At 43.4% G+C, this 25,478-nt stretch overlaps 1 protein-coding gene across 4 annotated transcripts in view; it reads right to left on the bottom strand.

The window, feature by feature from the left end:
* The window catches only part of SIK3 (SIK family kinase 3), a 247,560-nt gene that overhangs the window by 23,350 nt on the left and 198,732 nt on the right, over positions 1-25,478 (bottom strand). For all 4 annotated transcript variants that reach the window (XM_081239455.1, XM_081239457.1, XM_081239454.1 and 1 more), the window contains exons 7-14: positions 8,475-8,593; positions 7,842-7,952; positions 7,454-7,597; positions 6,945-7,022; positions 6,725-6,834; positions 5,201-5,354; positions 4,776-4,931; positions 1,543-1,613 (exon numbers count right to left, since the gene is read on the bottom strand). In XM_081239455.1, the coding sequence (XP_081095581.1) occupies positions 1,543-1,613; positions 4,776-4,931; positions 5,201-5,354; positions 6,725-6,834; positions 6,945-7,022; positions 7,454-7,597; positions 7,842-7,952; positions 8,475-8,593 (943 nt within the window). The remainder of the gene's footprint in view (positions 1-1,542; positions 1,614-4,775; positions 4,932-5,200; positions 5,355-6,724; positions 6,835-6,944; positions 7,023-7,453; positions 7,598-7,841; positions 7,953-8,474; positions 8,594-25,478) is intronic.

Below are 25,478 nucleotides of genomic sequence, written 5' to 3'. Positions count from 1 at the left end.
AAGAAAACAGAAGTTTCAGAAGCTGAAGAGTGGACAAGCTGATGACTTTTCTTCTGAAGATCTTTCAGATCCACCACTAATACCATTAATAAGGTATCAGTCCCCCTTGGTCTGACTGATGACTCCCTCCACCACTGCCGCTCTTACTGGGCATGAATAAAAGAAGCATTATTCCTTCCATTACATCAAAACTGATGGGCATTTTACCCTTTAAATGTTGGTCTAAGGAAGAAAGAAGGAGCTGAAGGAAGTAAAGTGCAAGACAAAGAAGATGAATTGAAATACTGCTGTCTAATTAAAGTAGGAAGGCAGTAAGTTTCTCGATTTCTCTTCATGACACCAGCAGCACCCACATACAACTTTACACACCCTGTGATTGGCAAACTATAGAAACCACAGCATCAAGAGAAAAACAAAGTCAACACGATTCCTCTATCGGCTACGCCGTGGAAGGAGCTGGCCCACCAGCCAACACCCCTGTTCTTCACTGTTCTTCCCACACAGGACCAGACTCTTTTTGAACGGCAGCTCTCACACAAAGCTACTGGGGGTAGGGAAAGGATACTGGCCAGCAACCATCCGGGTCTTATAAAGTGGTCTCGTTTCATTCTTAACTACTTTGCCCATTCCAGCTAAAAACAGTTAACAGACTAGAGAGTAATTAGCGGTATGCAAACTTACCAGAGGGTAAGCCATGAGTGGTTTAATATCCATTTGATAAAAACACCCGAAGTTTCCCCAAGAGCCCATGAAAACCATTTTATTTCAACTTCCCTCAAGGGAAAAAAACATATAATCTTGAAGAACACCTGTATTTCTGGGAAAATACATGCTGGATTCTGGTCAAACCCCCCTCCCCGGAAAATATGAGAGTCAGCTCTCACAAGGGGGCATGCATGGAGCTGAGGACCATGGCTACTGGAACTGAGGTCAAATGAGCAGTACAGCATGCCTGATGGTCACTGCCGTTTTCTGTGAATTAGGCATCTCTGCAAACAATGGATATTTGCATCTGTCCCTGGCCCGAATCCCATATTCTTTTTTTCAGTATCTCTTTGTTGATACAAGGGGATGGAAGGAACACACAGCAAACAGTACAAGAGGTATTCATTCTCCTGGAAAGGAAGAGTCCATGCCAGCGGTCCATGGCCAGACTAGCTAGGATCACTGTCATCCCAAATCTCCAATTCCTTTTCAGTAACAGTTCTTGGCAGGTAGGAGCAGGCTTTGGGCCTTGTGAATACTATCAGAGTTGCAATATGAAGGCAGGGGGCAAGGAAGGAAGGAGGGAGGAGAGAAAAAGTTCTTATGGTTATTGCTGTCACTTAGGGGACTTCCAATGGTGCTTACAGAAATGAAATTTTCTGGGTAGTCTTCTGTTACTTCCATGTGGGGAGGAACATGCCATCTGGCTTGAGCAAAGAGACCACACAAATGTTGAAGCTGCACTGTACCACCTCCTTGGGCAGAGGTGACCTTTCGCTGGTTGCAGGGGGAGCCTGCCCAAGGACGTTCTGCAAGCACTGCCAGATGCCACATTACCTCTGCACAGCTTCCTGATCTGGCTCCCCATCCGAGCTCTCCTCGTCCACAGGGGTAACTGCTGGCACTGCCTGAAGAGAGACAGGAAGGAAAAGCTCAAGGTGGCGCTTCTTCTGCAGTAGCTCTTATTCTAGACACTGGGCTTGGGGCAGGCCTCTCTGTCACTTTTTTTTAATCTGCAAAGCTTTTCTAGGATCCCTGGGTTATACAGAACTTTCATATACCTTTCCATTGTTCCATTTTTACCTCGCTCGGTTGATTTTAATTTGAATTTCTTCCTCTGATTCATCTTCCTTCGTTCATTTATTCATCCAAAAAATAGCTGAATGCCCACTATGTTCCAGGATTAAATGTGAATTAATAAAGTTCTTGCCCTTGTTTTACAGTCTAGTGGAGGATAGAGATAGGCAAACAGACAAGTACAAAACAGCAGGACCCAGTCATGGGGCGCTTGGGAATTGAGGAAGGCATTCTGGAGGGGAAGGGGTCGCAAGCGTCTGACGTTTCTAGGCCAAGAGAAAAGAGAAGGCCTGCGGGTGTCTGAGGACCTGAAAATGTAGGAGAAGCTTGTTTACCTGGAATGTCTAGGAACTGACCTGTTGTTTCATGTTAATGTTATTTCCAGACTTTAGATATCCTTTACTCCAGAAAAGCATACTGGTTTTTTAAAAGCACACTTTAGTACAGAACATAAAATTGTGTAATTACCATCCAATGCTTTAAAATCGCCGTTACGCACCAAAACATGTAAGTGAAATGAGGACCACCACGATGCATGCATTACTGTGACTCTTCCCATCTGCCTGTGGACTGGAATGCTGTATATCCTGGGTAGCTACTCACAGCCTGTGGCTCACATAATCACCATGCCTCAAGCACCAGAGCAAAAATCAAACCTCAGTTATTACAAAAGAGCATTTTTTAATGGACAATAATTATAAAACAAAACAAACTTTTGGAATAATTCCATTGTCTGTGTGCTCCAGCAGATCCCTTACTACAGTTCTACAAGGCTGGAGTGAACAGGGTTAGGCAGGAAGTGGCTACAGATGAGGCAGGAGAGGAACACTGTGGCCAGTTATAAATGGCCTTGAATACCACATTAAGAAATTTATTTTGAGAAAAGGCAGTGGTGAATCACTAAAGATTTTAAGCAGGGACATGATGTTACAAGATTTATATTTTAGAAAGCTGGCTTGCTTTAGTTGCAGCATGAAAATGGCTGGTGATGAGGATTAGAAGACAAGCCGGAACAAGGAAGCCGGTTAGGAGGCCACTGTGCTAATCCAGGCAAAGGATGACAGTGGCTTGAGTTAGAGAAAGGGCAGTGGAGATGGAAAGCAGTAAGATACTTACTTCACAGGCACTGGGTAACTGGTGTGACATGGGGAATAAGGGAGAGGGAGGAAGTAAAGATAATACCCACACTCCCAGCTTGTCTAACCAGGAGAGTGACGGTGCCGTTCACTGTTACCCAGCGGGAGAAACAGGTTTCACACAGTCAGGATAAGTTCATTTGAGGACACGCTGAATTAAAATGGTAAGTACTTGTTGAACCACCAACTAAATTCGTGCAGTCGGTAGTCATGTATACAGAAGTATAGAACTCAGAAGAGCATTCTGGGCTGGAGAATCGCTCAGTGACTGAAATTAGAGAAGCGGACAAGATCACTCAAGAGAGAGCATTAAAATGAGATGGAAACAGGGCCTCAGATAGAACTCTGGGTTTCACCTAATTCAAGGAAAAAGAAGAAAGGGAACCTGAAAAGGAGAGGCAGGTGGAAAACAAAAAACAAGGAGAATGGGGTAAAAGAAGATAATATTTCAAGGAGAAAAATGGTCAGCAGTGACTAATACAGTTGGGAGGTCCAAAAAGATAAAGATTAAAAATGGCCAGTGGACTTACCAACAAAAGCTTGTTAGTGACCTTGGCAAAAACAGTTACAGCGGACGGAGTAAGTCACCGCACCTCCCATAAGGCTGTCCCTGATCCTTCATAGCCTACACTGAACTTGCCCTTCTCCGAGTGCCTCTGCCACCTACAAGTCCACGGTCTTCACTCTGGTACTTAATCACATATGGCCCTTTACTGTTATTCCAATACTTCACATCTGTGGATCTTATTGTCCCATATTATAAGCTCAGTGAGGCCAGGAACCGTGAATATAAATTCTTTCCTTTTCCTGACAGCAGTGTTACTGGAAGTGTGGCCCGTGGACCCGTGCCAGTCCACACTGTTTCGTTACCAATCCAAAATAAGGTAGGTAAAGAAATAGAGAGTAAGATTTACAAACCTTTACAGCAACTTAACGGAGTAATTTTTTTCTGTTGAATCAAATAAAATTTAGCCTTGCAGTTCACATATTTAAAAAGTTTTACTTCTCTAATAATTCACTTTCATTTTATTTTACAAAGGTATTTATCCCTGATGGATGGATTGAAGGGGAAAAAAGGCCCTCAACTAGAGATACATTAAGAAGCACTGCCCTAAAGCAGCCAGTAAGGGCTATGGATATAATTAGCACCCAATCTTAAGGTAGTATGAGACTAAATGAATGAATAAATGAATGAAGGAATGAAGGAATGAATTTACCTATGACAGAAAAATAATCAGAAATAAACAGAACCCAGCGGAAGAAAAGAACCTCTGAATGTGACCATCATATAAAAAAAAAATTGGGATTGAGAGATACCAACTGTCAGGTTTGAGCTTGTGAAAGCCAAATAATCAAGTGATTCAGGTTGTACCAAAAGTGTGAGGTAGTGTTAATCAAAGGAGGAAGGTTTGGTGAGAATGTAATTTTGGAAACCAGTCTAAAAAGCAATTAAGTCCAGAGAAAACTGTTAGCTTCCGCTGCCCTCTGGCAGGGAAACGTTACCTGCAGGAAGGCCAGGCCTGAGGCTAATGCTCCCCCACTCCCCGCCCACCCGCCCACCTGCCCTCTGAAGCGCAGGGCTGCAGCCGCCCTTTATGCAAGTACCTATAAGTAGCCCCCTGAGAATGAGGCCTCCAGAAGCAGGGTGCAGTGTGGAAATTATTTGGTTAAGTGAAGAAGTTAACCAAAAATTAACTCTGGAAAATTCTACCAGCCTGGAGAAAATGGGAATGACACTGAGCATCATACATTGAGGGAAAGAAGAAATTCAGACATTTAGGTTGGAGACTCTGGGTTCTACAACCTCTTTATCAAAGGCCTCTGAGAAAGCAAGTTGGGCTTCGTGCTGCAACTCACTGGTGTCATGGTGACAAGAGGGGAGGGTCCCCGTGGGCGCTTCAGCAGCTGCTGGGCATGCAGTTGGATGTTGGCGCCTCCATCGGATGCCCTCCGGCCAAGGGGGCCCATTCCGTTCAGCAGCTGCAGGGTGGGCGGCTGTAACAGGGACTGCTCCTGTCAGGAGTGGAGTGGGAAGGAACAGACTGGTGAGGTGGGGGGAAAGGAGGGGAGAAGACAGCGGCGCTCTAACCTCCTGAAGCTAAGGGATCCTGCGGTGGTGACGGAGACTAGAGAAATCTTCCCTCTCACCCGAGCTGCTTTGCAAGAGAAATCATCCTGCCCTGTAAGGACACCCTTAAATCCTGGGGACAGTCCCTTAAAGTCTCTCAAAGGAAGCTCAGATGTGCATCTTTGGGGGCCAGCCCTCTCCCATTTCCAGGTACCTTGTACTCCAGCTGCCCAGCTGGCTGCAGATTTTGCATGGGCAACAGGTTGTGCATGAAGTTCATGTTAGGGGCCACCTGCAGGAATGGAGCCTGCGGGTTGACTCCAGGAAAGCCAGGCAGCAGCTTCTGCAGATCTTCCATAACCTCCGTGCTGAATGGGAAACAGGATGACAGAGAAGTTCTGTTACAATTCTCACTCACAGCCTATATCCCCAAAGTGTTGAAACTGCTAAGTTCAGCACAATTTATTCTGCTTTATTTTTCTACTTTCCTCCTAAATTTGTATTTCCCTCTACGATCCCAGAGCGAGTAGAGGTGTGTAGAGCCTAGCGTGAGGAAGCTGGCGCTCTGCCATTTTACTATCTGGGGCTGGGGATCGCCATTCTTCACGGACCACTCGTGTAAAACCAACAGCTCTGAGCCAAGAGGAAACGCTGGCCCCAGTCCAGTTCAGGTTTCCAAGGCCTGGAGGGGAATGGCAAGTTTCTGGAGGACACAGGCCATCCACTAAAACAATGGCTGCCCGAAGTAGCAACTGATTCACCAGGGAAAGAATGCAATCAGTGCCGTCAGTGCTGATGGGCAGATAAGCGTGGATCTGTCGAGCTCCAATGGTGGGGTTTACCGCACACTTTAAAATAAGAGCTCTTTCCACTAACAGCGTGACACAGGACTCCACCCCTTTGCAGCTGACGCAGTCTCTGGAGCCAGAATGTTCCCCTATTGCCTGTTTGATCGTAGGCTGAGAATGAGAAACGTGAAGCAAGCAAACCAGCAGGCAGGGGAGGTTTTTTAGGAAACTGAGAACTCAGAGAAAAAAGAACCCTAGCTTTGCCCCTAGCTGAGCTCTCAAGAGAGCCCTGGCCACACCCTTTTCTTCACTCCTCAGTACAAGAAATAGCCAGAGAAGAGGGGTGGCTATTTCAGTGGTGAGAATCTCCAAGTGCAGAACAAAACCGGGAGAGCTGGTCTTCAGTCCACTTCCCCAGTGTGAGGGCAGCAGGGGACACACTAAGGGACTGTTATGGGGAAACACTTGGGGAAACTGGTACTTATCTGGCGTGTTTTTGGATTTTGGTTTACTTAAATTTTAACATATACAAATTATATCATACTATTTGTCCTCACTTCTTAGATGAGTCTTGCATTAGAATATATAGCAAACAACATCTCTAAAGGCTGTCAAACTTGGATGGATTTTCAGGGGTACCTTTACGTGGCTTAGATCAGAAGACCTTAATCTTTGTGGGAAAAGACATGCTATGTATGCTCTTCACCAAAGTACTGCGATTACCTGCCGCGATGGTGGCTTTCAGCCCACCATCCACGAGGGACAGCTCTGTGATTTTTAGTCAAATCCAGTCTCATCTACGAGGGACCCTGAACTGGGTTAAAAACATGTCCTGGCCACTGGATTAGATCTCATCTGGGAGATACAGTGAAGTGGGGAAAATGTGCCACGGTAGGAACTCGAAGTCAGTGGGAATTCTCTGCCCGGGTGTTAATCGGGCAGATACTCACCGAGGGTCGGCCACGCCCACTGTGTGCCTCCTCATCGACAAATAGCGGACCAGTGCTTCAGGGGAAGGCTCTTCACCCTCATCACTGTCCAAGTTCACCGTCCCATCCGGCTGAGGAGGAGAGAAACACAATCAAATTAGAAATAAGAAGTAAGGAAAGGCAGCAAGACTATGGGCAAGAAAGCCGTTTTAGCCGACAGCTATCAGAGGGGGCTACTTGCCTCCACGATTTGATTCTCTGGGTTGATGAGCTGCACCTGGGGAACGCTGATGTTCATAGTGGTACCAGCCTGCTCCGCCTGGAAAGCAGTACGCACGTATACACACATTCCTCAGTACCAGAGGGAAATAATGATAGGCTTGCAAAGCATTCTTGATTGCTAAACTCTCTATGTTTCTACCTCTGAGTCTTTGGTTCCTCTGCCCTTAGAAGCTACCAGGAAGCATTCTTTAGAGAGGACAGTCTCTCTCAATAATTTGCTGTTTCTTTAAAAAAAAAAAAATTCGACTATTGTCGTCCCTCCCAAGTACTGGGATACTCTTCCATCCTCTCTGTCAAAGAAAGGTTCAGTTCTTTGCTTGACCTCTGACAAAGCAAGAGATGACAGCCGGTGGGGGACAGAGGTACGGAAGAATAGGAACTCTTGTGACCTAGAGTTCGTGAGCAATGGCTAACCAACCCCCCTCCATGTTACTTGTCCTGAATCTGGTCACCGGAGTTATTGCCCACCTGGATGTTGACTGGTGCTTGAAAGGCCATGGCTCGGGGCATGCTAGGAGGTAGTCCGACACGCAGAGTTTTGTGTCTCTTGTGTCGATCACACAGCAGGCTGTAGATTGCACTATAGTGATCATAGGCATCTGATCTTAATGACTACCAAGAGAAAAGGGGAGAGAGCAAAAAACCTGGGTGATACGGCACGTCAACGACCAAAACGCTTTTAATAGTAACATTAGAAGACCAAAGCGCCTTCTTTCCGAGGCCCAGACGGGGGCAGAGGAAGAAGAACAGGAAGAAACAAAAAGATCCAAGTTCCCAGGAAGGAGGAAGAATGGAAAAGGCAGGACAGAGGGAGTAGAACGACCCCCCACCTTGTCCTCCACTCATTTACAGATACCTGTAGTGTCCGCTCTTTGTCCAGTCCCATGTCCTCCATGGCTAAGAGGACATCCTCGTTTAGGGGGTCCATCTGTCTTTCTTCCTTCAGCTGCTGGCATTCGGCTATTAACTGTAACAAAGACAGGCAAGCTATCTAACTCCCAATTCACCATGTCAAGATGGCATATCATATGTAATGAACAAGCTGTTCCATGCTGCCTAGCTTGGGATATTTTTGGCCTCAGACAAAGCCTAAGCAAGAAAGCCCTGGGTACTCAACTAGGAGCAGATAAGATCGTAAGGCCACTATCTTCCTGAGCTCCTTGGGGTACCCGGGATGGCTACAGTGGTTCAAAGAAAGGAATGCTACAGGAGCCACTGGACCGAGCACACTAAGAGGAGGGAAACAACCCCATGGGAGGAGGCTGTACTGCCCCAAGAGCCAGGAAGGGACCCTGACTGGAGGACAAGCAGTAGGGAACTGGTATCACTGTTCTCCAACAACTCAGCTGGTTTAAGATTCCTTCTTGCTGGCTTCACTTGTCTGGACCCAGGCCCGCCTTTTCAGGTCCTGGCCTCATTACAATCTCACGCAGAAGAGACTGCAGTAGCCCTAAGAGGAGTTCCCTGGGGCGAGTGGTGCCCAGCTCACCCTGTCAAAGCTGGGGTCAGCGTCCCCTAGCTTCATCCACTTGTGCTTGCAGATCTGCTCCATGGAGAGGCGCTTGTTGGGGTCTAACACCAGCATGTGGCGGATCAAGTGCTCACATTCTGCAACAGACACAGAGCCTGCGTCAAGGTCGGTGAGGGAAGCACCGCTGGGGCTGAGGAACTAGAGGCAAGGCGAGCAGGCAGATTTTCAGGCTCCTGACTTCGAATCTCTTTCTCTTGCTTTGTGATCCTTACCTACGTCCTCGCTTCCGCCAGGAGAGGCTGGGCGAAGGCAGAAAGAGCTGGAGGAAAGGGAAGTTCAAGTCTGGGAGTCTGGTTAATTAATACCTTCACTAAAAGTCAGATCAGAAAAAATCTGGGGATAATCCCTGGATTTCATTTATTTATGTTATGTACAACCTCATTTAAGGCAGTTAATGAAGAGTGTTGAATGTCCTTCTGAAGAGATTCAGTTATCTTACAAGGTCCTCAAAGTAGTTCCTCCCTCCTCTATTCACTCCTATGTGCATAGTAAGGCTTTCCGCTTAGGGTCCAAAGCGCTCATCAAAACTCAAGGAATTAGATGTTCTGATGGTTCCAGGTGTGGGGAGAGAGGCACAGGCACAGGATGCCTCCCTGGGTCTCTGCTGGCCTTACTGATCATCTTCTCTGTGTTGTTTAAACATTCACGGGTGCATACAAGTGGGCTCTGAGCTAAAGAGATTCAGATCAAGAGATGTCTCTCTCGGGGAGCTCATGCTACAGAATATATTGCAAAAAGAATGACGGTTTCGAAATCAAGACGCCTATATTCTGATTTCAAAACCACCCTCTTATTTCTAAGTTTTCTCATCTGTAAATGGGGGGTTTTGAGGATGAAGGTGGTGATAATGATGATAGAAACAGCAGTATTAAGATACTCTTCTGAGCCCTTTACACAATTATTTTTATCTCATTCAATCTTCACAGCAATCCTAGGAGGAAGGAACCACCATTCTCATTTCGGAGATGGTAAAAATCAGGTGCAGGGAAGTCAAGAAGCTTGTCGAAGGCCACACAATAGGTCAGATTTCAAGCCAGACAGTCTGACTCTTTGGTTGGTGCTCTGATCCACACCCTACCTCACGCAGAACCCGCAGAACAAAGTCCAAAGTCCTTTGACCTCCCTGAGCTCCAGCACACGGGCCTTCTTTCTACTCTGTGTGCATGCTTCACTCACCCCCTCCAACAGCATTTACACGTGCTGTTCTCCTCAGTCGGGGCGGCGGCTCCCGAACCCTCACTTGGCTGGTTCCTTGTCATTTGGGAAAGGGCTTAAATGTCACTTTCTGAGAAAGATCTTCCCTGGCCGCCTCATCCTCCTCAAGTAGGCTTCCAGTCGCTCTCTATTACATCACACTGATTTTCTTCACACTAATGACTTCTTTGCGAAATTACCTTGTTTACTGCTTATCGTCTAACTCCTCCCCTGCCCAGGTAAGGTCCATGTCTTTCTTTCTTTCTTTCTTTTTTTTTTTTTTTTTGTGGTACACGGGCCTCTCACTGCTGTGGCCTCTCCCGCTGCGGAGCACAGGCTCCGGACGCACAGGCTCCGTGGCCATGGCTCACGGGCCCAGCCGCCCCGCAGCATGTGGGATCCTCCCGGACCGGGGCACGAACCCGTGTCCCCTGCATCGGCAGGCGGACTCTCAACCACTGCGCCACCAGGGAAGCCCCCATGTCTTTCTTATTGCTGTTTCCAGCATCAAACCCGCAATGCCAAAGATGATTATTACACCTAATGGGAGCCGAATAAACAGCTGCTGAATACGTGAATAAATAAATATTTATTGAAACTCTAGTCAAACAAGATTGTATTTGTGGAAATGCTTTTTAAAACTATAAAATTCTCTATAAGATACAAAATTGTCTGTTTCTGTTTTACTCCAGCTGTCCTGAAAATAAAACTGGCCAGTGATAATAACAATAACAATAAATTAAAGAGACTTTAATAAGTTAAAAGACTTTTCATATACAAGGCACTGTGCTTACCAACTCTATTTCATTTAATCTTCACAACAACCCTATGTTAGATACTGTTTTCAGCCCCATTTATAAAAGAAGAAACAATTAACGTAATCAACCATTGCAACCTAAAGGGCAGAGCTAGGACTTGAGAGCTATGCTCCTGCACATTTTCACGTGGATACAAATCATTTGGTATGTTTTTCCAGAGTAAATTCAACTCTGAAACCCCACAATTTCTGTACCATTTGGCAAACACCATTCTATACCACCATCGTGAAAGGAATACAAAGAGTAATTAAGACAAATTACTCTTAATTTTTAATTTATTCTAACTTTAAATGAAAATACAACAAAGCAATATATCCTTATATCAAACTGATATTACGGGAATCATCAATTTGTTCTTGCTTTATGATCAAAAGTATATTCAAATGCAGTGTGGATCTCAAAGGCTGTAGTTCCTATATCCCTATAAAATAAACGCCATCTACAACATTAAGCTTTTATTAAAATTATGTCTCCAGAGTAGCAAGGCTAGATGCCACAACTGTAGCCTCTATGTAGATGATAAATATCACTGCCACACATCTTTATGGTCTGCAATTACTTGAGAGGAAAAAAGTGTTCTCGATTTAGAAAGTTACTAAAACTAAAGACCCCCGTGTAGGGGGAACGCCTGGGCCTGATTCCAAAGCTGGGAAATTATTGTTAGGCCCTCTAGATGGCACTCTACTGTTTTCTTTTGGTTTCCATATAGCATCTAGTGCATGAACGGTAGCCACATTAGTTCTGAATCAGATGACCAAGGCAGAAGGATGTTTAGTTACAGGCTCACTTTAAAACAGAATTTTCAAGGCATTTTATTAAAAACAACAACAACAAAAATTAACACCACTGTAATAAGTCCTGATTAGAAGATGTATCTGGTTCAGTATCAGGATCTTGAAACCTCTATTAAGTCACCCTTAACCATTATTTGGTTTCAGATGCCTTGAAAAATCTCCAGAAAAATATGAACAAGAATTTATACACAAAAATTTGCGTGTATTTTTAGTCTATTCAAGGAGCCCCCAGAGCCTGCCACAGATTCCGCAGGCGTCTATAGGTCCCAGGCTGAGAATGCCTTGTTGCGGTGGCAACACCCAACGGATACAAGCTCTTATCTGTGTGCCCTATATAACATCCAGCGCCCAAAGGAGCAGAAATCTAACACTCTTCATATGTTGCACAGATGGTAAAATATGACAAAATGTGGAAAGCCAGGGTATTATTATCAACTCATGTTTCCTAAGTGTCACATATAGCTCAGGAAATTATATTCAAACTAGACTGGAAAGTACCATTCTACATAAAACATGGAAAGAGGGTGAAAACAAAGGAAATAAACGCTTTCAAACCTAATAACACAATTAACCACTGGACAGTCAACTGAAATGAGTGGAAAGAAAATGCGGCCTCAGATCAAAGAGTACAAAACATCAACTTTCCCAGATGCCAAAGAGAACTCTATTTTAATGTCAAAAAAGTCCCCATCGCTTGTTCCCTCTCAAAGGGCAGACCTTTGCTACTGAATAGAACTGAAGCACCTGGGGCAGTGCAGGAACCCTCGGCTCCGCGTGTTCGCAAGCGCCAAATGGCCTCTGCAGTGAAAATCGCTGTGGCCCCGCAAAACCTGATGCCACCAGAACGGTGACCAGAGGATGCCCAGCTCAGGCCCTGCCCCGCGGCGCTGACAGGCATTTGGATGACTTTGTGGAGAGAGGGCTGCCGTATGGGCAGGGTCCTGAAACGGGAATTAAGTTCAGACTGCCACCTCACGTTGTTATCCCATCTGAGGCTGGGTCTTTAACACCTTTTTTTCTTTTTTGACCTTGATAATAAACAGCTTTCTCTAAGAGGCTGAAAGCATTCAGCCCGAAGGAGAAAATAATAAAGGATGAAGAAGGGGAGTTAAAAACCAACTTCAAGTTCACCCAAGATAGTTAACAGAAGCTCTGCCTCTGGTTTCCAAGATAGAAGAAATAAACAGAATAGCTTAAGAAAGAAGTTCCTGACTAAAACTTTGAAAACATGTCCCCCGAAGACAGGGTAAAGGTCATGACGTTGATTTATCTTGGAGAAGAGAAGGTGTAGGAAGGAAGGGGCACACTGGGTGTCCTTCAAGTATCTGAAAGATATTTACACAGAAGACAATGTGCATTTATATTTTGCTGCTCCAGGGCCCTGAATTTGGAATAATTAGAAGTAACAAGTTCAATTTAGGAGAAATCTTTCTAATTATTAGAGTTGATCCAAAGTACTTGATCAAGGTCCTAGGGATCTAAGGAGGGGCCCCTTAGGGAAGTGAGGGGGGCAGTCAAGTAGGCAGGGCCATACCTGGAGCACAGCTAATTTTATACATTAGTATTCTGAGTAAGGTTTTATTTAAAAAATTAAGTCCAGGGACTTCCCTGGTGGCGCAGTGGTTAAGAATCTGCCTGCCAGGGGTGGTGGTGTGATGAATTGGGTGATTGGGATTGATATGTATACACTGATGTGTATAAAACTGATGACTAATAAGAACCTGCTGTATAAAAAAATAAATAAAATTAAAAAAAAAAGAATCTGCCTGCCAATGCAGGGGACACAGGTTCGAGCCCTGGTCCAGAAAGATCCACATGCCATGGAGCAACTAAGCCCATGCACCACAACTACTGAGCCTGCGCTCTAGAGCCCGCACACCACAACTACTGAGCCCACATGCCACAACTACTGAAGCCCGCACACCTAGAGCCCGTGCTCTGCGACAAGAGAAGCCACCGCAATGAGAAGCCCACGCACAATGAAGAGTAGCCCCTGCTCGCCACAACTAGAGAAAGCTTGCGCACAATGAAGACCCAATGCAGCCATAAATAAATAAATAAATAAATAAATAAATAAATAAATAAATTTTAAAAATAAAATAAAGAACCACCCCCCCTTTAAAAAAAAAAAAGAAAAAAGGAAGAAAATTAAGTCCAGCAGCAACTGAATAGGATGAACTCTTTGGTCTCCTCCAACTCCAAAAACCATGTAACTATGAAAAGGGAACAATTTGACCTGAAATAGTATCCTTATTGTCACAAGAAATGTCTAATCAGAGGCTGGCATTTGAGATGTCGTTAGAAGGGCCCCCAGTATTAAGTGTGAAGAAGACTTGGGATCCTTGAACGTCTCATGGAGCTCTGTGTCCCCAGGGCCCACAGAGCACACGGTATGTAACAGGTTCTCAGTAATGCCAGTTGAAAGAAACATGGGACTAGGTGACTGCTACAATTCCTTCTAACAACTTTAATAATCTGATTCCAAGAAGCCACAATAGAATAGGCATTCTCCATGCTTCAAGCTAGAAAAAGCAGCCAACTATCATCTTACAGAAGATTAAGATGTGGCACTGTTTGGGGGCAAAAGCCTGGATCAGATGATTTCCAAGGCCTCCCCTTGCAGCTTTAGAGTTCTTTGTCTCATTCACACAGAGGATACTTACTCGCTGATCTTTTCTGAGGCTGCACAGAATAATATGTAAATCAGATTACCACGTGAGGAGACGTCTGCACGTGGCCTAGCCATAGCGTCTAGGTTATGGTACAACAAACCAAAACAGCTCCTGGCAGATAAATCTTCTCCATAAACCCTGTGGATGTGTCTGAAAGTATTAATAATGTATCCTTAGCCTCTTAAGAGAGTGAGGGTGAGAGAAAGAAAAGAGTGGAAAACAACACACAGAAGGAGGGAATGAAAGATTAATAGAGCAATTCATTCAAAAATATTATTTAATAATAATTACTAACATTTACCGAGCACTGTATAAGAGCTAGGCAGAGTGCTAATTAAAATAAATTAACCCTTTAATTTAAGCATTTAATTCACACACTAATGCTTATTAGTATTATAAATACTTCACAAGTAAAGAAATTAACAATCAAGTAAGTTAAGAAACTTGACCAGATAACAAGAGGCAAAACCAGGATACAAATTCTGGTCAGTGTTATGCCAAAGCCAGAGTTTTTAACCCATATAATACCTAAATTAATTGTTGATGTATTAGGTAGTAGCTAGAGTATCTTTATGAAAACATATCAAATCAATTTCACTCCTCTTCCAACAGATCAAATGCCATGTAGTCACCACAGTTCTATCACGATAGAGTCACCTATAAGCCAAGTTCATAGAAAGTGGGCTAGGTGATAACTTCATTGTCAGAAGGCTATGAACAGCTGGAAAACAGTGTTACGGGGAATGGCAAGTTGCATTAAGGTGAACTGAGAGGGCGGGGACATGACGGGGAGGCTGAAGTGCACTACAGAAGAGTGAGCTTGGTTTATATACTCTGGTTGTTGCGTGGTGACGGGGACTGGGATGGAAGGCTGGCAACGACAGGCTTCCCCAGTCAAGGGATCACAGGCAGAAGGGGCAGGCAAAAATTCAGGAACTGGCCCTCAGAGTCTGCAGGCTGATCCCACGACGGAGGAAATGCCAACTGTCCCTTAAGCCCTTCAAGTGTGGCCAGAGTACGGGACATGCATAGCAACCATTTTCAGCTCTGTGGGCAGAGGAGTGGTCTGAAAGGAACTGAGTCACAGATTCTTTCTGACCACATAAAACTGCTTGGAGCTGGGGGGGGAACAGAAGACATCTGTGTGCCAGGAGGCATGGGAAGAATGCGAGGAAGAAGCAGTCACCCAGGAAATTCATGCCTCTTACAGGTCGCTGGAAGAGGGTACGGTGTGGTTGCTCACGTCCTCTTTCCAGTCAACACTAGGTGTGTTCAAAGGTAATGCCAAAACATGTAGCCCAAGAGCTCTTTGTTTTCAATAACTGTAACAAACTTCTTAATAAGGTTTAATTCTCCTGAGCAATTCAAATTTCAAAGAGAGCACTATTTTTCTCAAATCTCAAAAATCCAAAAAAGAAACAAAAATAAATTAGCTAAAATATGTCTGTTTCCCTGAAAAATGGATTAACTTCATATATATATATTTTAAGTTACATGGCACTGAAGTCTTAACACTTTTCAGAATAAGAATACAATGTGAAATACTGTCTGATTTTGCTCTCCACTTGGCCAGCTCAGGTACCAGTCTGGGGGAGAACTGACACTATTACAGCAGACAAACAGAACAAGATTGATGACTGGTCTGCAATGACAATCTCTGGATGGAGCACCATGGCTTTGATAAGAATCTGTGTTCTGGACTTACGAATGTTTGTGACTCAGAGCTCCTCTTTAATGCTATCTGCCTTTTCCAAAAGAAAAAAAGAAAAGAAAAAGTCTGTCATAATGTCCTGATCCTGTCATAATCATGGCTAAAAGAGTGTGCTATCTTGCAATGTCATGATCCCTACAGAAAAAATTAAAAAGAAAATCAGTAAGAAATCATAGGTGTTTTTGCCAAGATACCTTCTTTTGGTAGGAAGATGGCCAGAGTTAGGAATCCTCACTCTGCTTGTGGACTAAGTCCTAGAAATGATATTTTTTAACATGCCCAAGGAAACCCTGTCATTGTCAGCTGTCAGCTGACAAGGTCAAATCTATCTTACATAGCAACTATTTTAAAATCTAAACAAAGTAGACAAATGGTCTTAAAATAAGACATTTCTATGTATAAAGAACATACACTGAATGCACTGTCATATACCTGCATTGAGAGATCACATAAATGTTAAGTACAATCATACAAAATACAGGGTTTTTGTTGTTATTACAATGAAATTTTGTTATACTGGATATTGCTAGAACAATGGTGCTGTAGGTATTAGAAGATTTTTACTCTATAGAAATTAAATTTTGGTACTTTACTGTTACAATAGAAATGCATAAACATTTCTAACTTGTATTTCTAACTTTAAAGGGATAGTCAATACCACAGTTTTACACAATGAAAGAAAATACACAATCTTGGAATTAACTCTAATAGAACTTAATCTGTAATAACGTTGGTTGTGATAAGATTTGACTTATAATAAACAAGCACTGAGATCAGCTCCTCTAAAAGAAGTGACACTGAGGAAAAAAATGTCTTGTTTTGAAGCCATTTGCTTTTAGTTCTTTCGGGGAAAGAAAAATGGGAGTCCCAGTACCAAAGCATTCCGTAAAATTCCTACAAGGATAGCCCAACAGCAAGAGATCAGACAAGGAAGTGGAGAGTGATTTAAATACAAATTCTACCACACTGTTTTCTGCAAATTATTATCAGAATGTTCTGGAATAGAAATAAAGTTCCTTATAACCAAATCCTGTGAGACACTTTCTATGGTTGAACAGAGGCCAAAGGGAGATGGCTTGGCACAATCTAGCAAATAATGATGGCGCAGATAAGAAAAGCTTCTATTAGGAATCCATAAAGTTAGGCTGAGAGGCTAAAACTTCCATTTTAACAGTTTATCAAGCTGAGACAGACTGAGGAGAAAACAACTGTTTGACCCATAGGTATCCATTTATTAGAAAACTAACATCTATTTCTTGAACTTTGCTTATCTTCAAGGTGGCTGTGATCTTGCCAGAATTAAGGTTTAGAAATTAGGAGACGCTGGCTTAAAGGCTGGGGATGACCACATTTACCCCTGCAGCCTTGACCTTGAAAAGCCCCTGACATGCCACACTGTTATACTAGAGGCTGTCCAATTTGCAGTTCACATTTTTAAAATAAAAATTTGTCACTTACACTACCTTATTATTCAAATATATTTTAAGTCCTAATAGCAATCATTACAGTGGAAGAAACCTCTGGTTCAGCTTTATATCAGAGTCCAATACATAGTCCTTGATACTAACACTTTTTTCCAAAAATAATCCAGATGCAGATGGGCAAAGATATCTATTCCAGGACTCTCTGGATACTTGGAATAACCTGTGAGACATGTACTCACTGAGAATTAAAGTACAATCGAAGACAGTTAGGTGGCTTCTGAAGCCAGAGTGCACGGGCTCAAATCTCAGCTCCACCACTTCCCAGCTGTGTGATTCTGGGTGTGTTACTTATCCTTACCATGCCTCAACTGTCTTGTCCATCAAATGACAATAGAAGCCTACCTCATAGGGTTGGGTTTTTGTTTTTTTTTTGTGGTACGCGGGCCTCTCACTGCTGTGGTGTCTCCACTTGCGGAGCACAGGCTCCAGACGCGCAGGCCCAGCGGCCATGGCTCATGGGCACAGCCGCTCCGCGGCATGTGGGATCTTCCCGGACCGGGGCACGAACCCGTGTCCCCTGCATCGGCAGGCGGACTCTCAACCACTGTGCCACCAGGAAAGCCCCATAGGGTTGTTTTAAATATTAAAGAAGTTAATGCAACAGTGTCTGGTACCAAGAAAGTGTTCAATGGATGTTAGCTATTATTCAAATCTCTGGAGTCCTTCCATCTAGAACTTCTTTCCTTACTCTATTTTCCTCTCTAGGGTTCCTGAAGCTAGGAGACAGTGTGCTTGAAAAGGGTAGTAAGAGATAGGGCAGTACCCATATTTATCCCCTGGTTTTCTATCACATTAGGTAAAATCACTGCAGAGCTGGTTGGGGAGGCTTGCTTAACTCTGAGGTAGCCCTAGCCTCGTTCCTGACCTCATGTGGATTTCTGCACTCACTAACATGAAAGGACAACACAGGTTGCCTCCCTAGCGGCTGAGTATACCTTAAACAAGTATGAGAGAACTGTTTTGAGGACTCTGAGCTCCTTAGTATACGGAGACTGATGGGCGAGTTACTTTAATCTCCTGTCCCAATCCGCATGCTGTGTGGTTCTTGATGAGTAAGCCAATCAGGGCAGAATTGTTTGTATCTAAGTAGAAGCTTCTTGGCAGCAGCTGCATGGTAGTCTCCATCAGAAGCATAATGTAAGCCTGGGTCTTGCATTCCCAGGGATAAAATGCTTATGCAGTATTACAATTAATTAAGTCACAATGAAGTCTAATCAATAAAGACTCAAAAATATTGTCCACAAGAGATCTCTATATACTTGCCTCAATGCATTTTTTTCACTGTAAATTAATTTTCCTTCAGCTAAATATTGGGCTGGCCAAAAAGTTCGTTCGGGTTTTTCCATAAGATGTTACCCAAAAACCCAAACGAACTTTTTGGCCAACCCAATAAATGACTGATCTTACTATATCTGCTAGCAGGTGATATAAGTGGTGAATAAGACAAACTAGGCTTTAAGAAGTGCCTCTGACGGTGTTTAAAAATATACTGGTAGTGACTGAGCTTGGTGCTCAAAAACTTTACATTGTTGGCTTCCGTCAGTGAGACCGGAACTCAGAGAAAGCAACTGCTAACATATGTGGCCAGGTCAGGTCTCACCTTCTGCAGAAACTCAAAAAAACAGCAAGGTTCAACTTTGAATCCTTTTATAATTTAGGCTCAGGGTTTTACCTAACTGCTCTCTGGGATGCTCTGAGAAGTTTAATCCAAAAACACTTGCTGGAGACCAAATGTATTTTACTTGAGACATTGAAAGCCAACTCTATCGTAGATCAAACCCTTTTAAAAACTAGAAGTCACTTCACCTGGTCATTTACATATTAATGTATGTAACAAAAGTACGTAAAACCAATTAATAATTCAGATCATCAGTGAGTTACCTATCACTTTAATAATAAAATGCAAGAGTCTGATGGAAGAGTCTATAGGTAAGTGATGATTCAATTTTTCATTAAAAAAATTTACTGAATATTTACATCATACCAGTTGCTCTTAAGGCTTATGGGATGATGATGATGTGTGTGTGAAACACAGTTCTGATATAAAGGAGCTTGCATTCTAGGGAAGAAGAGAGGAAGACACATATATAGCTATTGAACTAGGTAGTATAATATCGATCCCCCTTGAATAAATCCTCTTAAATTTATACCACTGTCATTGCAACTTGAAAGTATGTCTTTAGTGTATCTTGGGATGTCCACGAAGGGAAGGTTGTATCAAACAAACAAGACTAGGCCTAGAAATATCCACTAATTGGGAGGACACTTCATTCCACACATTACTGACAATAAAGAGATGCTTAGAATTCTTAAACTAACTGTATCCATTTGTATAGCATGGCCTCCCACACAGCTGTAGATACTCTGGAATTCAACTTGGCTAGAAGAAGCTGGACTATGAGGCCTTCCCCAGTCGGCCACCCAAATGCTCATTTGAAAAATGACACCAGCTCTGCTGGAGTTTCTAGATCCTTCTGGTAGAAAAATGGATAAACTCAGTTCAAGTCTATGACAAGAGCCTGAGAAAAAAAAGGATCTTGTTTTTTAGGACTCCCCTCAACTACATTATTATCTGTAGCACAGTAATGGCTGACCTGACAGGCTGGAAGGCGGCTGGCTCCAGCCTCCATATAAAGAATTAACTCTAGGTCTAACGAGGTGCAATTATGCCTAGAAACTAGAGGTGTAATCAGCAAAAAGACTCAGAGACAGACTCTAGGTTTCCTTTACATGAACTCGAAACATTTTGGTACTTGAAGGACATCTAGGCTGAGAGAAGACTAAACCATCGTATGCATTCATTTTCTCCCATGCCTTTATCCTTCTGACAGCAGTCTCGAAGGGCCTTGGGACTCAGGCCTATGCTGGTAGGCAAGGCTGAGCACATGTATGTCCCTGAGGGCAGAGAGATCACACTAGTAACACAGCAACCGTCTACTCATTTCCTAGATTGGGTTGTTTGTCACTTCCTGTACTTAATCTTACAAAAAATGTTATTCCTACTTAGGGAATTACTTGTCAGGATTAAAAAGTGACCACATTTAGGATAATTATGTTGGTGTTCTATGAGTCTTTAAACTTCCGTGTTAACGTATATCATGTTATAAATATTAGCTCTTTCTAAGTAGTTAAAATGTTACATGGTTTATTTCTAAGCACTAAGACACAATGTGGCTGACAGCATGGCTAGCTATTTCACCAGCATCCACTATCGGAAGCCAGCTCTGTAAGGCCTGAGTAAAAATCTTTTGCCATGATGTGGAGGTGGAGGGGAGAACGGATCCAAGTTGCTCACAGGAAACACTGTGGACACTGGAAAAGCAGAGGAAGTGGTTTGTTTACACTGCCCTTTGTTTGCAGCAGTGTGGTGTAGTAGAACAGACACTGAATTTGAGTACTAACTTGGTCACTTATTACCTGTGTGGCTTTAGGCATGTCAACTAATTTCTTTAAACTTCAGATTCTTAAACTTCATTGGCAAAATGATACATGCTAGTGTCAATACCAATTCCAAAGTACAATTACATAGCACAAATTAGATCAAGTATAGGAAATACTTTGTAAACTTGAAAGCCCTAAAGAAATGTAAATTACTGTTACTGATATTATTATTTGAATTATTCGGTAGTGAACACTGTAACAAATCTATGCATGCATGCATCCATTCATTCAACAAATATTTACTGAGTGCCTACCAGGACCCATGCAGTGAACAAAAACAAAATCGTATTATAGTCAAGAGGAAGTGGGGATGAGGGGTGGGGACACAGTAAACAAATAAGGTCAGGTAGTGGTAAGTGCCACGAAAAAACCGTGAAGCAGAGTAATGGAAAGAGAATGACGGGGGTATCAGGAGAGGTCTCTCTGGGGGGACAGTCAAGCAGAAACCTCAAGTTAGGTGAGGAAGCCATGTAAATATCTGAGGAAACAGGAATGCGTGCACTTGGAAAGTCTGAGAAAAAGCAAGGACGCCTCTGTAACTGGAGCTCAGGGCCTAAAGGGAAGAGAAGCAGGAAATGAGATTAAAGAGAGGGGCCAACCACAGTGTGCCTTGTAGGCCATAATAATAATGACTTTTGGAATTGTTTTCTAAGTGTAAATGAAAGCGACTGGAGGGTTTTAAGCAGGATCCTATTTAGTATCTACATACTGTTTACTAAATCCTACTACATGCCAGATACTCTGCTAGGCTAGAGGCAACTGTGAAAAAACCCCCACATTTTGTCTTTACTTTCTCTAAGCTCACAGTCTGATATGGAAGATATATAATGAAAGAAACAATTACAATGAAATGTTTGGGAAGTCCCATGATAAAAGAAAGATGTAGAAATTATCTAGATTCTTATTTTTATCACATCTAATTTCTTGCTCTAGAATACAGGAGTGGGGGGCATGGGGTAGGGTGGGGGGAGGAAGAAGTACCCCAGGCGGAGGGAGTTGCTCCAGAGAGTATCACTTGTTCCGGAAACCAGAAGGAAATTAGGGCGACTAGATGTAGAATGGGATCTGGGGCTGCAGAGACAGGCACGAGCCAGGTCACAGAAGTATTACTATGTCATTGTTTTTCAAAAAGCAGTCATGAGATCAATTCAGTAAGTTATAATTAGCATTTTTAATGTAATAGAATAAAATGTATTAGAGTGCACTGCACCTAGTAAAGACAAGTTTTGTTTTTTTCGGTACTCTGGCCACTCACTGTTGTGGTCTCTCCCGTTGTGGAGCACAGGCTCCGGACGCGCAGGCTCAGCGGCCATGGCTCACGGGCCCAGCCGCTCCGCGGCATGTGGGATCTTCCCGGACCGGGGCACGAACCCATGTCCCCTGCATCGGCAGGCAGACTCTCAACCACTGCACCACCAGGGAAGCCCAAGTTTTGCTTTTTAAAAAAACTTCTGTTCAGCTGTATGTATATATGTATTTTCTAGGTCACTGTATGAAATGTATCTTTTACTACGGTCATGGTCAAAAATGAAGTCAGTGCTCTAGCCGCATTAAGGAGAGAACTTCAGCCTAGAGGCAATGGTAAACCATTGAAAAGTTTAAGCTGGAAAATGATATAACCAAATTGTGTGTGTGTGTGTGTGTGTGTGTGTGTGTGTTTTGTCGTATATACTTTAGAAACATTACTCATGCAGCCGTGTGGAGAATGCATTAGAGAGGGATAAGGCTGGAGCCAGGTGTCCATTTAATTGGCTATTATTTAATCCAGGCAAGAGCCACTACAGAAGTGTCTACAGGAATAGAGGGTGGAATCTACAGGACTTGGTAAGTGAGTGGCTGTGGTGATGGTAAGAGAGGAGGAATCAAGGCCAGCTTCTTGGTCAGACGGTGACACCATTCACTAAGTTAGGGAACACAGAATGGAGCACTTCTAGGGAGGGATTAAATTCAGTTTTGAAAATGTTTCCACTGATGTGAATTCAAGACACACAAGTAAAGCTGACTGGTAGCAACTGGTTGCATATATAGCCTCTCATCCCAGAGGAGAGGTCTGGGCCAGAGAGTTACCCAAGTGTTAACTGGGGACTGAACATCACTGTGTTCCCTGAAGCCACGGCAGTGAATAAGATGCTCAGAAAGATGGTGTAAAGAAGAAAAGATTTAAAGGATGAACAGAGAAAGAGAAATCTGGCCAACAAGGTGTACTCAGAGAAACAGGAGGAAAGCTGGATAACGTGGCATCGGAGAAGCAATGGGAAAAAAAGTGTTTTCAAAAGTAAGGAGTGACTCAACAATAAGGAAACAAACAACCAAATTTAAAAATGGGCAAGGGACTTCCCCGGTGGTCCAGTGGCTAAGACTCCACACTCCCAATGCAGGAGCGGCCTGGGTTTGATCCCCTAGTTGGGGAACTAGATCCCACGTGCCGCAACTAAGAGTTCCCATGCCGCAACTAAGATCCGGCACAGCCAAATAAATAAATAAATAAATAAATAAATAAATTAATTAATTAAAGAAATTTTTTTAATGGGCAAAACATTTAGACATGTCACCAAAGAAGATATACAGATGGTAAACATGCCTATGACATGTTAACCATCATACTTCATCAGGGATTACAAATTAAAATAACAAGATACCACTTCACATCTATTAGAATGGCAAAAATCCAAAGCCCTGACAATACCAAATGCTGGTGGAGATGCAAAATGGCACAACCGCTTTGAAAGACACTTTGGTGGTTTCTTACAAAACTAAACATACTCTTATGGTATAATCCAGCAATCACACTCCCTGGTATTTAGTCAGATGAGTTAAAAACTTACATCCAGGGGCTTCCCTGGTGGCGCAGTGGTTGAGAGTCTGTCTGCCGATGCAGGGGACACGGGTTCGTGCCCCGGTCCGGGAAGATCCCACATGCCGTGGAGCGGCTGGACCTGTGAGCCATGGCCGCTGAGCCTGCGCGTCCGGAGCCTGTGCTCCGCGACGGCAGAAGGCCACAACAGTGACAGGCCCGCGTACCGCAAAAAAAAACAAAAAAAAAACAAAAAAAAAAACAATGGAAGAAATTCCTTAAAAAAAAAACAAACTTACATCCACACAAAAACCTGCACACGGATATTTATAACAGCTTTGTTCATTATTGCCAAAACCTGGAAGCAACCAAGAGGTCCATCTGCAGGTGAATGGATAAGTAAACTGTGGTACATCCAGACAATGGAGTATCACTGAGCATTAAAAAGAAGTGAGCTATTAATCCATGAAAAGACATAGAGAAAACTTATATGCATATTACTAAGTGAAAGAAGCCAATCTGAAAAGGCTACATAATGTATGATTCCAACTATATGACGTTCTGGAAAAGGCGAAACTGTGGAGACAGTAAAATGATCATTGATTGCCAGAGGTTAAGGGAGCGGGAGGGATGAACAGGCACTGAGGATTCTTAGGGCAGTGAAACTGCTCTGGATGATACTACAATGGTAGATACATGTCATTATGTATTTGTCCAAACCCACGGAATGTACAACACCAAGAGTGAGCCCTAGTAAACGATGGACTTTAGATGGTAATCCAATGTAGTGTCGCAGCAGGTTGATGGACCGTAACAAATGTTCTACTTTGGTGCCGGATACTGACAGTGGGGGAGGCTATGGGTGAGAGGGGACAGGAAGTATATAGGAGCTCTCTGTACTTTCTGCTTAATTTTGCTATGAACCCAAAACTGCTCTAAAAAATAAAGTTTATATTTAACAAAAGAAAGAAAGGAGTGGTGAACTTTTAGCATTTAGCGCTAAATACTGCTGGGCAGTCATTAAGATAAAGACCGAGGATATACAATAGATTATGACAAGATCACTGGCGACTCCGGCCAGAACGATCCACTACACCCCTTCTCTGCCTCCTTCCAGAATAGAACTGCAAAGAGCTGTCTGTTTCCTTTCTCCGCTTCCCATCCACCCCTTTCCGGCCGCATCTACGTGGGTCAGGGTTTTGCTCCTGTTCCTCCACCAAAATGGTACTTCAGGATCATCAGCAATCTCTTTAAATCTGGTATTCCGTTCTGTATGGCTATTAGCATAACTGATGACATTCTGGGCTCCTACCATGCCTCCCGTCCTTCCACTGACCCTACCTAGGACTCTGCTAAGTCACTTCTCTGTCATCAAGGACTCTGTAGTTAATAGCCATTGTTTCATGATTAGGTCCAGGTGGCCTCTGTGCTCTGGTGGTCTCCAAACAATGATGAAGACCTTTGCTGACATATTCCTGGTGCCCACTAATAGACTAGCTACCCATTAATAAAGATTGACTTAGGAATGCACTTACTGTTTCCAAGCACATACCCACGCCCCTTAGGTTAACGATAAAATTGTCCCCTTGGCAGTGCACGGTACCATTGTGAGTGTTCCTAGATGGTGTCCGCCTGATCCTACTTACTCTGTGAGTAAGTTACCCTATAATAAACTGACCCATTGATCACCTGGAGCTGCCTACCTTGTTTTTCGGTCTCAAGATGCCTTCTCAGTTCAATGGGTGCTTTCCATTCCCTCTGTCCTCCAGCAAGTTCTCAGTCATCTGACCTATCAGCAGCACCCCCCACAGTCCCTCATTCCCTCCTCCTTGAAACATTCTCTTCACTTGTTTTCTAGGACAGAAGACTCTCTGGCTTACCTTACTAGCAATTCCTATGCGGATCCCTCTTCACGTTCCTGATCTCTGAATATGAGTGTGTCCCAGAGATTAATCCTTAGACCTCTTCTCTTCTCTGCAATCATGGCCTAAAAAGTGACCTTATCTCAGAGCTTAAAATACTGTATTATCTATATACTGATCATTCCCAAATGT

This window comes from Mesoplodon bidens (assembly GCF_964165515.1).
Source record: "Mesoplodon bidens genome assembly, chromosome: 7".
NCBI classification, from domain to species: Eukaryota; Metazoa; Chordata; class Mammalia; order Artiodactyla; family Ziphiidae; genus Mesoplodon; species Mesoplodon bidens.
This window is presented reverse-complemented; position numbering and strand designations above follow the sequence as displayed.